Source organism: Venturia canescens, chromosome 5 (genome assembly GCF_019457755.1).
Source record: "Venturia canescens isolate UGA chromosome 5, ASM1945775v1, whole genome shotgun sequence".
NCBI lineage: Eukaryota > Metazoa > Arthropoda > Insecta > Hymenoptera > Ichneumonidae > Venturia > Venturia canescens.
The window spans coordinates 20642503-20658665 of NC_057425.1; the positions used below are offsets into that span (position 1 = coordinate 20642503).

The 16163-nt window shown below is 36.1% G+C and overlaps 1 protein-coding gene across 1 annotated transcript in view; it reads left to right on the forward strand.

Annotated features, from left to right (window-relative positions):
- Positions 1–16163, forward strand: part of LOC122411365 (dynein axonemal heavy chain 5-like) — a 169866-nt gene that overhangs the window by 7258 nt on the left and 146445 nt on the right. Inside the window, exons 2-4 of the mRNA XM_043420113.1 lie at positions 11708–11863; positions 11935–12070; positions 12148–12299. Coding sequence (XP_043276048.1) covers positions 11708–11863; positions 11935–12070; positions 12148–12299 — 444 coding nt within the window. The remainder of the gene's footprint in view (positions 1–11707; positions 11864–11934; positions 12071–12147; positions 12300–16163) is intronic.

Here is a 16163-nt window from a genome sequence, read left to right on the forward strand (position 1 = left end):
AACTTGTCCAATTCCTAATTTCGCTCTCTTATTTCAAGAATTTTGTCCAGTTGTAATTATTTCTGCTCTCTTTTGCCAGTTCTCGTAAATTCTTATCCGTGAGCTCAGAAATTAATTCCTATTTTTCTCGAATCTCAAATTTAATCAATCCGATTAACTCTATGCTTCTATACAATTCTTAAATAATATTTGTGGACTGGCTCGATATAACTCAACTGAGATTGATTAAATTTCTGCACAATCAAATTAACTTGTATTTGAATCAAACGTTTAAAGTGATTTGGATGTTGGAAACAGTTCCCGCTCCAAAGAGGATAGTGGAGGCTTATGCTCTCGAAATAAATGATCTATTGCCTCCAACAAAATAAATCAAATGGAGTAAAGGTGAACGGCCTATGCCAAGAATCTTCAGACCCCACGGAATCGCAGGGTCCCCTCCCTCTTTAGCATAGGATGACAAGGATCCGAATTGAGAATCTGCAGACCCTACAGAATCGCAGGGTCCCCTCCCTCTCAATAAGGAATGGAAAGGTTATCACCCTCGAATCTTTGGCCTGAACGGAATCGCTCAGTCCCCTCCCTCTCGGCGTGATCGGAAAGGAATTTCACCCTTAAATCTTTGGTCTGAACGGAATCGCTCAGTCCCCTCCCTCTCGGCATGAAATTTGGAGTATTTTAGGTGGGTCGGTTTGTTGGAGTTTGTTTTCCAGACTCACTACCTCTGTACTTGAAGCGAGAGCTGATTTAGAAATGAGCTGCCGTGGTTGCTCCGCACGGCCTTTTATACTCGTTTAAACAAAGATATCATGATAATAATTCCTTCTAAAAATAACTCGAATTTTAATTCGCCTGGAAAATTAATCTCGAACCAGAATTTGATCTCTAAATTCTCGGATTGGGTCGCTAATTCCCGCTCGTGCCGTGAATGCACAAACTTGATGCTGTTTTCCCTCGCTTTTGAGAACTTAATGATCTCTGTGTAAAAATAAATGTTTTTTTAACGACCAAAAATCATGTTTGTTTTTTCTAAATTAAATAAATCAAACTTTCTTTTTATTATTGTTAAATTAATAATTTCTGATCGTTTCAATCATTATTTCTCCTGGAACCAAACGTTTGTTCTTGACTAGCTATTTCCGTTCGATCCATCACGCAATAGGACCTTTCTGGACAAGTTTTATCTGGACTCTCTCAAATTTGTTTTAAAGTTTTAAAGCTTAATTTTTATAAGTTTTGTTTAATTGAATCTCGCCTCGTATCAAAATTGAATGAATTGTAGTCTCGGAACGCAAAACAAATGTAATTATGAAAGAAAAGAGTTTTTCTTGATCGGCCTTTACGCCGAGCCACGGAGAGTCGCGTCGAGCGGCTGAGTACGAGCTCGCGTGGCGCGGGATTCAAATGTGATATTTCGTTCGAATAAAAGGGAGTGCCGTTTCATTATTTATTTTGACATGCTGCAGCCGAATTCCAAAATACCGTGAAAATAGGTGAAAATTGCGAAAAATGATCGTTGAGCAAAATTTTGTTGACCTAATTGTAGAATGTTTCTCATGTTTTTCGAAAGTTCTGATAAACAAGGTCTCAGAGAATATTCTGGATTTTTCGATTCTCACAAGTGACCCATGAATCTCATTGCCAGTATCCACTTATATATTTACAGCCCTTTTATCACCCCTTCTTTCGGATCAACAAAATCTTTGCCGGTTCGTTTGCCTGTTTTGCTTTTGAACCAGGCAAATTTTCGGGTCCCTTCTTATTGTACCGCGAAACAAGACTCTGCAGGACCGGAATCGAAAAAAAAACACGCATTAGTTTTGCTGTGGCCCAATTTTCCAAAACCCAAGATTTCGCGGTGTCGAGGACGAGATGAACGTGAGAATCATATGTCAACTCGAAGAAAATACAAGAAATAATTCCCTGTCCGTCGAGTAAAGCTAGAATGACCGAGGAATGACTTTCCACAAGAAAAGCAAGTATAAAGTGTACGTAACAAGTTCTAATACTTTGGGAATCCATAAGCTTGGTTCGTTACGACAAAGTCTCCAAAACTTCTGTGTGAAATGAAAAATACCACCAAGCGGAACCATCGATGCCAATTGACAGAACAACTTCGTGGTGCCTGGCATTGCTCTGACTCGATAGCATACCATGAATAAATGACGAATGAGAAAAAGTGAAGCTACGACAAGCCTCTTTCACATTTATCAGCACTGGGAATCAAGGGAAGTGGTAGCGGCTTGTATTGTTACAAGATTCTGCAATCGAAAACATGCAATTACTGTTTTACTTTGGAAAAACGTTTATCAGAAAATCTTTTAATCATAAATGATATTTCAAATGATTTGATTCCATCCAATAGTCGTAAGACTTTTAAAAGTTCTCTTTAAATTCAAGTCAATAATGAACATTTTTCTGCTTACTTGACAACTATAAACTACATGGCAGAACACACAGCACAGGCATTATTAACATTTTTTTTATAGAAGTATCCAAAAGTCTGAAAATTTCAAAACCATTGTCACCAGCCTGTACGTATGCAATTACAATCGCAAGATCTCTATCATCATTTTCTTTTCAGACCACCAGAAATTTTCTCAATGCGTCGAGTCCTTGACTAGAATTAAACTTTCTTCTTAGTGTTTTTCCATACAATGCGTTTGCATCTTCGGTAGATATTTTTGTAGTCCTTGATCTTATTCGTCACTCCTATCTTGGGTTATTTTATTTATATTTTTCAATGGAATCTATACAATTTTTGATAAAATAGAATAATGACAATGATAATGATCATCTACAAATCTGATAATATTCAATTTTGGAGAGCTGATGAAAATTGTCGCCATGACAAAGATGCAGAGGCATGGATTTTTTTATTTATTTAAATATCCTTTAAAATTTTAAAGGATATTTAAAAACCAATTTCTCGTGAATTTTTGAATAAAATGTTTTCCATATGATATAACAATTGAAACGAAAATGAAATGTGTCGGGAATTGAAATCTAAGAATATAATCAAACAAATATCGTAGACGAATATAATTTCTTCATTTGTTATTAAATAAAATGTTTTCCATGAGAATTGAATAAAGAATCAAAAATGTAATGTGTTAAATTGAATTATTGTAAAAATAGATATATTCAACAAATATACCCATCTACAATATTCAATTCAATTCTATACATTTCCATTTCGATTCAATATTTATATCATATACAATACATTTTATTTGAAAATTTATTCCGAACTAGGGTGCATTCCGTGCGATTAAGTTTTCTTGTAGTGCTGCAGCGCTACTTTTATTGCAACAGCGTCTTCAAGCCCACCAATCCTGAATCAGTTCAATAAGAATAAACAGGAGTACAGGGGGATGGCTCCATAGTTTTCGATGTCCAGGTATATTTCTCAAGAGTTTTTGATGTCTAGGTATATTTCTCTACGGCTTTCGATGTCGAGGTCAACGGCTCCATAGTTTTCAATATTTAGGTCGCCATAGTTTATGGGGCCAAGAACAATCTCTCAATGATTACCATGTTAACACTGTTATTGTCATTGTTTTTCGATGTTTGAGAGGACGTTTCCATGTTTCATTATCTTTTTCATCTCGTATCATGTTTTATTAGGTTCCAGTGGCTAGATTGACAGTTTCATGGTTATCAGTGTCCGATGATATTTATTCACGTATTCTGGGTTCCAATTCTTGAAATCTCCCCTGTTATTGAAGACCATGGAGTCTTCGATCAGGATATCGATAACTATGATGAAATATATCCAGACATCGAAAACTATAGAGCTATCGATCCAAACTTCGAAAACCATGGATCTGTCAACCTAGACATCGCAAATCGTAGAGAAACATAGCTAGACATGGAAAATTATGGAACCGTCGACCGGGATAGCGAAAACTATGGAGAACTATACCTGGACATGAAAAACCATGGAGAAATATACCTAGACATCGAAAAACATGGAGAAGTATACCTAGACATTAAAAACTATAGAGCCGTCGACCTGGATAAAGGAAACAGTGGAAAACAAATATACCTAGACATCGAAAACCATGAAGAAATATATCTGGACATCGAAAACTATGGAGGCGCCGACTTTAATGTCGAAAACCTTGCAGTCGTCGACCTAGACATCGAAAACTATGGAGCCGTCGATCTGGACATCAAAAACCATGGAACCGTCGGCTTAGACATAAAAAACCATGGAGCCAAGGACCTGGACATCAAAAACTTCGGAGCCGTCGTCCTAGAAATCGAAAACTATAAAGCCACCGACGAGAGATGTATTTTGCTTGTGCTCTTGGTGAATAGGGGTCGAGATCGTTTCTCTACTGCGTATGAACCGACACATCATTCTAACCTCGTACGATGACGCGCGTAATTATTTTTTTCCTACAAGCTTTGCTCATACAAAAAATTAAGAATGTACGAATGTACATTTGGCGCATTCTTCACTTAAGGAAGTTGAGGCATTAGAATGAAAATGATGTCACCGCTTTTAAACCGATTGCATCTTATAAAGTGAAGTGTAAAAAAAAAATCAGTTAAATTTTCAGATAGTTAGGAGCGTCATTGCTGAAAAAAATCAATAACAATTTGGGCCAAATAACATGTAATCTTATGGAAGTCAAGACACATTCAGTGATACCATCCATGAAAAAAACTTTAAAACAAAATTTTTATAAAAAATGGGCAAAAAAATTATTTTATAAAAAAAATACAGAACAATTCGAAAAAAATTTCACAAATCTTGAAAAAGCATTATCTTTAAAAAAAAACTAAACTGTATCTATTTTTTAAAGTGTTAAAAGAATCAAATAACAAGTAAAAAATAAAAACCGAAAAATCGCGTTTGAAATCATTTTGGAAACCGATGCCTCATTCTTCTTATTTGATTCGAAGGGCTAAATCAATTTTAAAAAATTCCATCTAATTTACGTGCAGCATTAAAATTTATTATATCAATTCGAGGCCAAGTATTTTCTAATAAATTGAAAAAAGTTACCATTTGAGTTATGTGCAGCATTAAAATTTATGATATCAATCAAAGGACAAGTAATTTATGAGTAACTCCAAATTTCAACATTATGGAACTGTTTTAAGAAGCTTTTAAATCCAAAAAAATCACATGCAAGCTAGTCATTTCTTACTCTATGGTGGCAGAGACAATCGATTCCCCTCTGACTTTCAGGAGCTACTGATATTATTCACAATATTCGACGTCGATTGGATCGATAGAAATTATGTTTAAATATGAGTTAAAAGTACTTGTCCGGCCCATCACTTTCCATTAAACTTATTATATTTAAATAAAAATCAGGGCTTTTTTAGAACTGTTGGAGCACAAATATTCATGCAGAGGGAATTTAGAGAGTTATCTTCAAGTAATTTTCTCTTAATTGCACTAATTTAATAAGAATGGAAACAAATTGTCCTGTAATATATAAAAGATGTTATTGTGCATCGATAAATAAAAAACATTTTGCACATAAAATATGTTGAAGCTTCCAAAATAACTCCCCAGTTTGTATTGCTATGACGGCAGTTTTTACTTCTCACTTCTTCCACCGAACGAATTTCATTCGGCATAACTAACCTAAATCGCATTTCAATAAATTTTTAACCGGATTCTCCCGTACAGTTTCGTTTTTCTATGATTGATTTTTATTTGATTTAAATGAAAAGTGATGGGCCGGACAAGTACTTTTAACTCATATTTAAACATAATTTCTATCGATCCAATCGACGTCGAATATTGTGAATAATATCAGTAGCTCCTGAAAGTCAGAGGGGAATCGATTGTCTCTGGCCACCATAGAGTAAGAAATGACTAGCTTGCATGTGATTTTTTTGGATTTAAAAGCTTCTTAAAACAGTTCCATAATGTTGAAATTTGGAGTTACTCATAAATTACTTGTCCTTTGATTGATATCATAAATTTTAATGCTGCACATAACTCAAATGGTAACTTTTTTCAATTTATTAGAAAATACTTGGCCTCGAATTGATATAATAAATTTTAATGCTGCACGTAAATTAGATGGAATTTTTTAAAATTGATTTAGCCCTTCGAATCAAATAAGAAGAATGAGGCATCGGTTTCCAAAATGATTTCAAACGCGATTTTTCGGTTTTTATTTTTTACTTGTTATTTGATTCTTTTAACACTTTAAAAAATAGATACAGTTTAGTTTTTTTTTAAAGATAATGCTTTTTCAAGATTTGTGAAATTTTTTTCGAATTGTTCTGTATTTTTTTTATAAAATAATTTTTTTGCCCATTTTTTATAAAAATTTTGTTTTAAAGTTTTTTTCATGGATGGAATTATCAGCAAACGAGGGACCATCAATGTACTTGTCCCAACCTTTTTTTTCCTAGGGGAAGTTTATGGTTTGATATCACGTCTTTTTTCTCAAAAGTTCCTTATTTATGTTCAGTTGACTATAGAATTTTAGTTTAAATTTCTATGAATTATTTATGATTTTCGTCTTATAACGTTGGTTTTCACGAAAAAAGACGTATTTTTCGTGAAAATTGTACTGGACATATTTCGTCACAGGTCTGTTCTTGGACTTTGGCGATTTTTTTCCTTGTACCTTAATATGTTTTGTCAATTAGGAACCAAAGAGCACGATGGAAAGCGGGTTGGAGGCCGAGATATGATTTTCGGCTTATAACATTGGTTTCTACGAAAAAAGACCTATTTTTCATCCAAATTGTACTGAAAATATTTCGTCACAGGGCTCTCCTTGGACTTTGGCGATTTTTTCCCTTGTACTCTAATATGTTTTGTCAATTAGGAACCAAAGAGCACGGTGAAAAGCAGGTTGTAGGTCGTGATATGATTTTCGGCTTATAACGTTGGTTTCCACGAAAAAAGACCTAAATTTCGTCAAAATTGTACTGGAAATATTTCGATAGAGGTTTGTTCTTGGACTTTGGTGATTTTTCTCCTTGTCTTCTAATATGTTTTGTCCATTGGAAACTCAAGAGCATGTAGCAATGCGTGTTGCGGGCTGAGATATGATTTCCGGCTTATAACGTTAGTGAAAAGAAAGGAAAAGAAAAAAGATAGATCAAATTCAAGACACAACGAATACAACAGAATTGGCCATTTTTAAATGTCGTTTTTGAATTCTGAATCTAGACATTTTCGTGTCATCCAAAACATGCCCCCGATGAAATATATTTCCAAAGTTTGCAAGTGGCCGCGGAGATCCAATTATCTACAGTTTGATAGTTGCAGAAAAAAGGCACCCGGAAACATTTATTATGTCAGAATTCAACGAAGTAAAAAAAACTGAGCGTACTTGATTCAACAGAGCAACGGAATTCAAAGACATTTAAGGTACCTGCATTGCTTGTGGAGGAAAACAATTTCATTTCAGGATAATTTAGAAATAAATTAGGAAATTCAGAAATTTAGCATAGAATTTAGAAAAAGGAAAATTAAGATAATTAGTAAAGCTGAAAACTTTTGTGATGAATTTTTGAAATTACATGTTACGGTTGGAGTAAACAATTAAAATGATTGGCACACATACTGCGACACAAAAATATCAAAGTTTGAAGGTATTCGCTCCATACCGCAGTAATACAAACTTTAATACTATTTGAAAAGAAATACTTTAAAACTTACTGAACAAAGTTCCATTACATATTACCATAATCAAAGATAGGGGGTGATACTTAGCACATATACTCATCCACAGAAATTTCCAAGTTCGCAGGTATCTGCTGCGATTCAATGTATCTGCGCAATGAGTTTGGAAGACAGCAATTTCAAATCCATCCATAAATGAGCAACTGAGGACTTTTGTAATGAATTTTTCACTTGATATTTATGTTACGGTGCGAGTCAAAAAATAAAATGAATGGCACAGTATATAAATTTTATAGTTTGCAGATTTTTGCTGTATTTCAATGATCCAAATCTATAGTATTAGAGTGGAAAGTTGTTAGAAGTCATGATGTTACATTAAAATCACATAGCGCACATAACATTCAGAAATTCTGTAGGTTTCCATGATGTTGGCAGGTATTATACTTAATCGCATCGAAAACTGAGCAACTGTACACTTATCGTAATGAATGTTTTCACCAATAATTCCACATTTGCAGTTTGCAGAATAGGAATACTCAACATACACGTCATTTCATAAGTATTGTTGTCAATATTTGTGTTTGCCTACCGCATTCCGAAGATTCAACTTTTCATATTATCAGCAAAAAAAGCATCCAAAGACTTTTTGGAACAAGTTTCAAAATTTATTACTCGACAGACCAGGTGGAAAAAGAATAACTACACTTATATCAAGACCAGAAACTGTTTTGAGAATCTGTTGTACAAAATGTGCGATTGATGATCATAATTGGAAACCTCTTGAATCACGTTACCACAATCAGCATGAAAAATAGTAGAAAATCATAGGACACATATTAGGCAACCAATTAATAATATGCATCGATCCGCTGCAAACCGATGGAGTCAAAACAAGGATCGGAAAGAGCAGAGCCATAGTTAAAAAGAAAAAAGACAGCGCAATTGAAAGAGAACAGAAATCAAAATTGTTTCATGTATCTGTGCATTAGTTTCTGAAGACAGTAATTTCAGACCTATTCAGAAATAAGTAGATGAAGACTTTAGTAATGAATATCTTCGTTAATATATTCCAGTCGGAACCAAAAAGTTAAAAGATTGGCATACCTGCTATTTCACAGAAATATCAAAGTTCATAGGTACTTGCTACGTACCAGTTATACAGACTTTGGTGCTATAGGGAAAAACACTTCAAAATTACCTGAACCACAATTTTGAAACTTATTATGACATAAAAAAGTGACAGATACGATGCATGTTGAAGCAAGCAAAATGCTGTAATTTTGTATGTCTCCGTGGTTATCCGCAGACAAAATATTTGATCACATCCAAAAATGATCAGGTGTAGACTTACAGACGTGAATTTTTCAACCCACAATCCCCATCGCAAACATGGTCTGGAAATATTCAATATACATGTCGCTTCATCACTTTGTCGAACTTTAGAGGTGTTCATTGCATTTCGAAGATACAAATTTTGATATCATGAAAATTAAGCACCCAATGACTTATTGAAATAAATTTCCAAATTTATCATGTAACAACTCAAGTGAATATATCTATGCATTTACATGGCCCAAAGATTTTTCAAAACTTGGGTGTATGAACAAGCAATCATGAAGGCTTTTTGTTATAAATTTCAAATTATCTTGTTGAAATCAATATAAAGAAATAGAAATACGAATATCTCTCGTATTGTCTGGAGAACGAATAGAAATTGGTATGACAATACACTGTAATAAGCTAAGGAGGTGGAAAAAAGGGACCGGTGAACACAGCCAAACTAAATGAAAGAAATTATGACAACAATACATTGAATTACTTGACCAAAGTTTTTTAAAATTTATTTGAATTCGTTTACACACAACCATCCACCTCTTTCTTTAATGTAATTACACAACATAGAATTTCTGTTTGGAAAGAACGTTTTAGAGGTTATGATGAACGAACGTTTTTTTTCTCATTGTTATTATTATTATTAAACACTAATTAGTCACGTCATTAATAATATTGATTCCTTCCACTTTTCAATAACCACTTTTATTTTTCTACACTCTGCACGCAACAGCACTCCGGCGGTCATAACCTCAAACGTCAACATGACGCGAAATCTCGCAAATTTGCTATCTATGTATATATTACGATAACGAAGTAGAACAGATAATTCTTAATTTTCACGACACATTATTCACGTTTTCACTTCTCAACATTTTACTCACTCTCAGTACACTGTATGAGATCAATTAATCCACTTTTGAGGTTTTATTTATTATAGATATTATTGTCGTGAATTGGGCTCGAAACTTATTGGAACTTCTTTTATGAAAAAAATAAAATTGATTATATCCACTGCTATTTCCAATAATGTTTTATTTATTCAAACGAAATTTGCAAATCTTGCACCGTTGATCCACGGGGCTACGATCGCAATCACTTTATAATAACATAACAGACGATAACAGACGGTATACAAGAAAACATTGAGGACTATCAGAAACTTTCTCATCGGCGATTGGTCGAGACCGATAGATTCTCACCGGTGATTGGTTATGATGGGCATCAAGAAGCCCTTGTATGTATCGGTCTGAACCCATATACGGATACGTCAGCTGCGTGAATGTGTTGGTACTTTTTGCATAATCTTGAGCCCGTGCAAAGTTTTTTCTCAGCAATTACGCCACCGATCATGCTGATTTTGGGCGCAATCGAAAGAGAATTTCTTAATAAGCTGAAAGTTCAATTTTTAAATTGCGACATAACTCCTGAGCTTTGCAATTCAAGAAAATGACATGTCGATTTTACCCCCACCACCGCGAATCGTTTTATTCAGAGATAATATAGTCTCGGCGAGAGCCTCGGGCCAGCAGACGACAGGGCTGTCAATGTACTTGTCCCGAGACTCTACCGAGTCTCTTGATCTCCGTTAAAAATGATGCTAAAAATATGAAATTTTTTGGGCAACATGAGCAAGGCTTGTCGAATAATGTCAATATTTTTCAGATTTATTAGGAGACTTGCTGAGATTATATTAATAATAATCTGTTTTCCGTGCAGTTTTTTGAGGCTAGGATCGTTACTGTTCGTGTTTTCGACTGAGCTTTCACCAGTTTTTCGTCTTATTTTCCCCAACTTTTCTTTAAAGTGTATGCAACATTGCCAAACTGTAAACTGGCCTAACTTTTGAAAGGTACAGGTCATCACTTTTGGGTAAAAAAAATGACTGTACAGCCTCAACTTCCTTAAATTCACTCCAATGCTTATCACCAACGATAAGCACGAGTAAAAAAAGCCCAATCCAACGATTTACTCGATAGCATCATACATACTAAAAGAACATTAAAAAAAAGATTCGGCCACAATACGTGATTCAGATTTCTTGGAAAAACGAATATGTGGTATTTCACATATCCTTTATCCCCCAACGATTCGATAACATTTCGTGAAATTGACAGCTTAAATTTTGAATACCACGGGGAACTTTCCAAATTTTTGAAGCATGAACAGATTCATGGAAATATATAGATATATAGATGTATAATTTATATTATAGCATCAGAAAAAAATATATAGATATATAAAATGTATTATGGCACCAGATTTGTCACTAAAGAAAAAACAAATAAACATCAAAAATGTGTGCGAAAAAATGCAACATTTTTTGATGAAATTAAAAAATAAATAATTAATATCTTTTCAATGCGTTAAGCTACAGAGTTCGTAGAGGTCGCGATCGAAAGATAAAAAAAAAATAAAAAAATATGTCAACTTGCAGAATTCACTGATACACTATAATTATTAAATCATTAAAGAAATAAATTTCAAAAGATATCGAAAACAGCTGAAAAACATCTTCGCTCCTGTAAAGACTCTCTGGAAGCCACTCATCATACATAAATGTACTTGTCTCAGAGTCGCTACCGCGACTCTAGACTCATTTCAGTGAACCGAAGATAGAAAAATTCTTCTCGAATTTATTTCTTCTTTTTTTAAGATAGATCAAAACTGGACTATTCACTATTTCACATTGAAATTCTTATATAAAAACGCACGTTATGTACAATCACATAGCTCAAAGTATGGTCATTTTTATGATTGCAGCTGACTTTTTTAAGTCATAAATTCTTTAGAAACCATCTCGAGGATTGTGTATCAATTGGTCGGCCAGTGTTAATTGAGGATATTGCTGAGACATTAGATCCGGTTCTAAACAATTTGCTGGAGAAGAATTTCATTAAAATTGGATCTTCGTTTAAGGTTTGTTTCCATCAGCATAAATGAAATGTCATGTTATGTTATTCATGTATGCATTGAATACATTTTCGCAGGTGAAATTCGGCGACAAAGAAGTTGATGTCAATAAGGATTTCAGATTATATATCACAACTAAATTACCGAACCCATCATATACACCCGAAAATTTTGCTCGCACTTCCATAATCGATTTCACTGTAACAATGAATGGTATGTTTAGATAACTAAACAGTTCGATACCATATCCTTACTGCTCCTTATTTTTGGCTTTGCTTTTTTTTAATCAGGCTTACAGGATCAGTTGCTCGGCCGAGTTATTTTGATCGAAAAGAATGAACTGGAAACTGAAAGAACTAAATTAATAACTGATGTAACGATCAATAAACGAAAAATCAAAGAACTTGAGTCTAACCTGCTTCACAAATTGACTATAGTGCAGGTAAGAACTGATTTATACTTCAAATTGTTGTATTAATAGTTTTATTTCTGCGGCATGTCACCCTAACAAGAGACGCGTAACGGCTCGACGTCAAGTATTTAAAGAAAAAACCAGCGTGTCAAGAAAAAGCCATCACGAACCCTGCCGCACTTTTATATACACTGTGATCGAAATTTTCCCGACTTGTCACAAAAATTAAATTCTCCCGCTCATACTGTTATATAATTTCGAAAAAAGGTCTTATTCTCGTGGGCGTCAGTCACCGAAGTGACACAGTATGATCGGAGGAAAATGATAGTTTGCCGGCATGGCTTGCAGCGGGAAGGTCTCGGTGGTCCAGAGAATAATTGACAAAGACACACAATTGAAATGAAGAGTTATCAGCTTCTCATTCTTAAATCAGTTTTAACAAATATTAACAAGATCTGAGCCATTAATCACGTTTAACAAAAGAAAATGAGAAATAACAAATTTATCGCGAGGAGAATACACCAGGAAAAATCGTGACATGTACCGAAAGACGGGGAAAAAGTCACGAATTCATAATCACATCGTATTCACACACTCGATCGGGGACCTACATTCACTATAACCTATCCTGAGCCCGTATTTTCTGTCACGATTCTACTCGCTGTCAGAAATTTGTTCAAGATGGAATTTTGCTCTTAATGAAATTTTCGGGAGTGAATAAAACACCGAGCCCCTGATATTCGGTTACTCGGCCGGGCTATCTCCCGTTGCGTACGCAAGAAACCCCGCCACGCATTCTATTTCACTCGTACTCTCTCACACATATTCCCGACCTTTTTCCACGACTTTTACTAAACGAACAATTACTAAATCAAATTTGAGATTTTCGCGACAGCCACGCAATTATCCCAAACAGTAATCTTTCCCGGGAAATCAAGTTCACGAGATCGAAACATGAGCACAAATATTACTGGCTAAATTGGCGCGTGTTGGAATCACCGCCGTGACCCGGTTTTTCTCAAGTTTAAATTTTAATATCGGGATCGATCGTGATTTTTTCCCCCGTTTTACAAAGAAAAAGGAAAACAGAACTGGTCTTAAGGACCACAATTTTCAGGAATATAAATTATAAGTGAGAGCCCACTGACGAAAAAGAACAAGACAGGATAACTCACGGTATTAGTTGCTCCCGGGATCATACGTCTCGCCCGCTCGATACTGAACGAAAATCTCACGAGATCGATCCTCGTTATGCGGCGCGTTACCGCCCTTCTTATCCGATTTTTGCCTGTCCAGTGAAAGGTCCGGCACGTCAGTAGTAAGGCTTGTGACGGTTTTTTATTTTTGACCGTCACTAAAGCATAGAGTATCGGAAGGAGAGCGCTCCCATAGCTCCTGCTCGATACTTCGGCCACATGATTATCTCACAGGGCTTGCTTAGGGCGATAGTTTTGTTAATATTTTATTAATTTGCGTCTTGGTATACATTTTTTCATGTGAGTGATCCCGGGAAAGATAGAGAGAGAGAGGGAAAGGACTTCGCATTCTGTTGTTGATACAAGGACGAGGCAATGGAAATCTCACGGAAGGCTCGAGAATATTCGAGTTGGAAAATATTCGTTTGGCATCGAGGACTTGGTTGTTTTTCCATCGTTACGCCAGGGCCGTCGTACCCGCCGGATTCTCCCGTCGACAATTTCGTAATTGCGCCGGACCTGTCAATAATTTTCGGGAGTATTCGAAATTAGGAGAGGGGCGGGAGACAAAATCCTCGTTACGCGTAACGTTCTGTTTCTCGAGGAGATTCTCGTGAAGTATCGAGCAGAGAGGACGTGTCGCGAAAATGGGAAGAAACACCGTGAGTTCCTTCCTTTTCACTTTCTGGTTTAGTTGGTGGGCCCTCGAACATCTTTCCCGGGTCATATTTTTCGTGATCGTGTGTAATTAAAAGAATTACCGTCCTTCTCTTGTGTTGAGAGAAATTTGGTCACGATGACAACTCTGTCACGCGTTTCTTTGTCGGCTCTTTTGATTTTTGTTCCCGCGGTCGCCCGTTTAGCGTTTCGTGTTAGTTAAAGTAAAATTTTGTGTCGAAGAGTAATCGTGGCCGTACTCGAGATCTCCAATTTTCGTGTTTCGTGTTTCCAAGTTTCGCGTTTGGTAAATAATTGTTCCCGATTGGCGTAAGTTGTTTCCCGGGCTGAAGGGTCGCGAAATTGTGTAATTGAGTGCGTGTGTGAGTGACTGGGTCGGGATTATTTGACGCGAACAACGTTCGATAGCTCGACTGAGTAATCGAATATCGGGGGCTCAGTATTGCGAATAAAACATCGACAATTTCGTTTTCATCTTAAAATTTATTTTCTCGACCGTGAGTAGATCCACGGAGAGAATAAATTCGAGCTCGGTTTAGATTGTAGAGAATGTAGGATCCCGACCAATTTTGTGTTCGAGCGTGCGAGAATTTTGAGTGTGTGAGTTCGCGATTCTTCCCCCGTAGTTCAGTAGAGACACGTGATCGTTATATTTTCGTGATCCCGCATTAATTCTTTCGATAAATTAAATTTGGGTAAATTCTTTTCTTAAGCGAAATAATGTAAATTTGTTTGCGACTGGAACTTATCCCGAGCGTGTGTATTTCCTTTACCATTTTCCTTATATTTTTCGACTTTCAGATTAAATTTGTTATTATTATTTCCAAACGTAATTTTTGTGTTTTAATTATTCTCGAGGTCACCTCGCCCATCCCGCTGATCGCAAGCTGGTCAACTTTACATCTCTCTCTCTCTTTGCCGTCGAGTCGCTTTGCGACTGGCGCCCAACCTTAAAATTTCCATCTTAGATTTTCGACGGGAAAGAGAGCCAGACTTTTGTGGCATTTTTCAGGGCTTGGAAAAATCCGTCACAGGCTATACCAGTTCTAACTCAGGGATCTCAGGGGGGAGCGGGGACGGGGGAGCGCGGGGACCGTTGCGGGGCTGCATGGTATGTGGAGATGGAAGGTTCTCGGACAGCGGGGGTGCGGTGGCACTTTGACGACAAAAGCCGCACTCCTCGAATGACTGATTTATGTTTCCGGTGTGATCATCAGATTGCATTGAACGGAATTTTCTTTTGAAAAAGTGACCTGCTCTTTTCGAAAATGATCTCAATTATCGGACCAAAGCACTACTCTAATGACAAATTTATGTGTCCTACATATTTTTGCATTCCTGAGATGGTGCCAGTTTCCATGAGATTTCTTTTTGAAAATGCCCCTCCCCCGACTTTTCACTTGAGACTTGTATCTTTGAAAAAATATATTGTTATTCCGAGAATTGCACGTCACACGACGTATAATGATAAATGTCCAGTGTTACACATCTCTACATTCCTGAGACGGCGCAAGATCCGACGAGATTTCTTTTTCAAAATGCACCTGCCCTTCCCCGAACTTTTGACTTGAGAGTTGTTTGAATGTTTTCCGAGAAAAAAAAAAAATTTCACATCGAACGCTTATTCTGAAGGTAAACGTCGCGATGGAAAGGTGTGCTAGTATGTATGCTATCCATCCAGCAAAAGATCCATCGACATTAACGAAAAATGAACTTGAGTCATTGCCGAAGGCTTTGCTTTCAAAGTACTATAGTAATTCTCTTCCTACGTTATGGGATCGTTTACCCAAGTATTTGCAGTGTGATGCTGATGTGCAATCATATCAATTGTGTTTCGATCATTTCAATCAACCCTGGGTGCGAACTCATATTGATTCAGCTAGACCCAGACGTAGAAATTGTGAAAAGTGCTCGATTATGGAACGACTTGTAAACATCTATGGGACTTTACGGATAAATTATATCTGCAACCATCTTCAAGGAAGGGGATGATCCAGTTTTGGGGTAGGGATAGATGGAA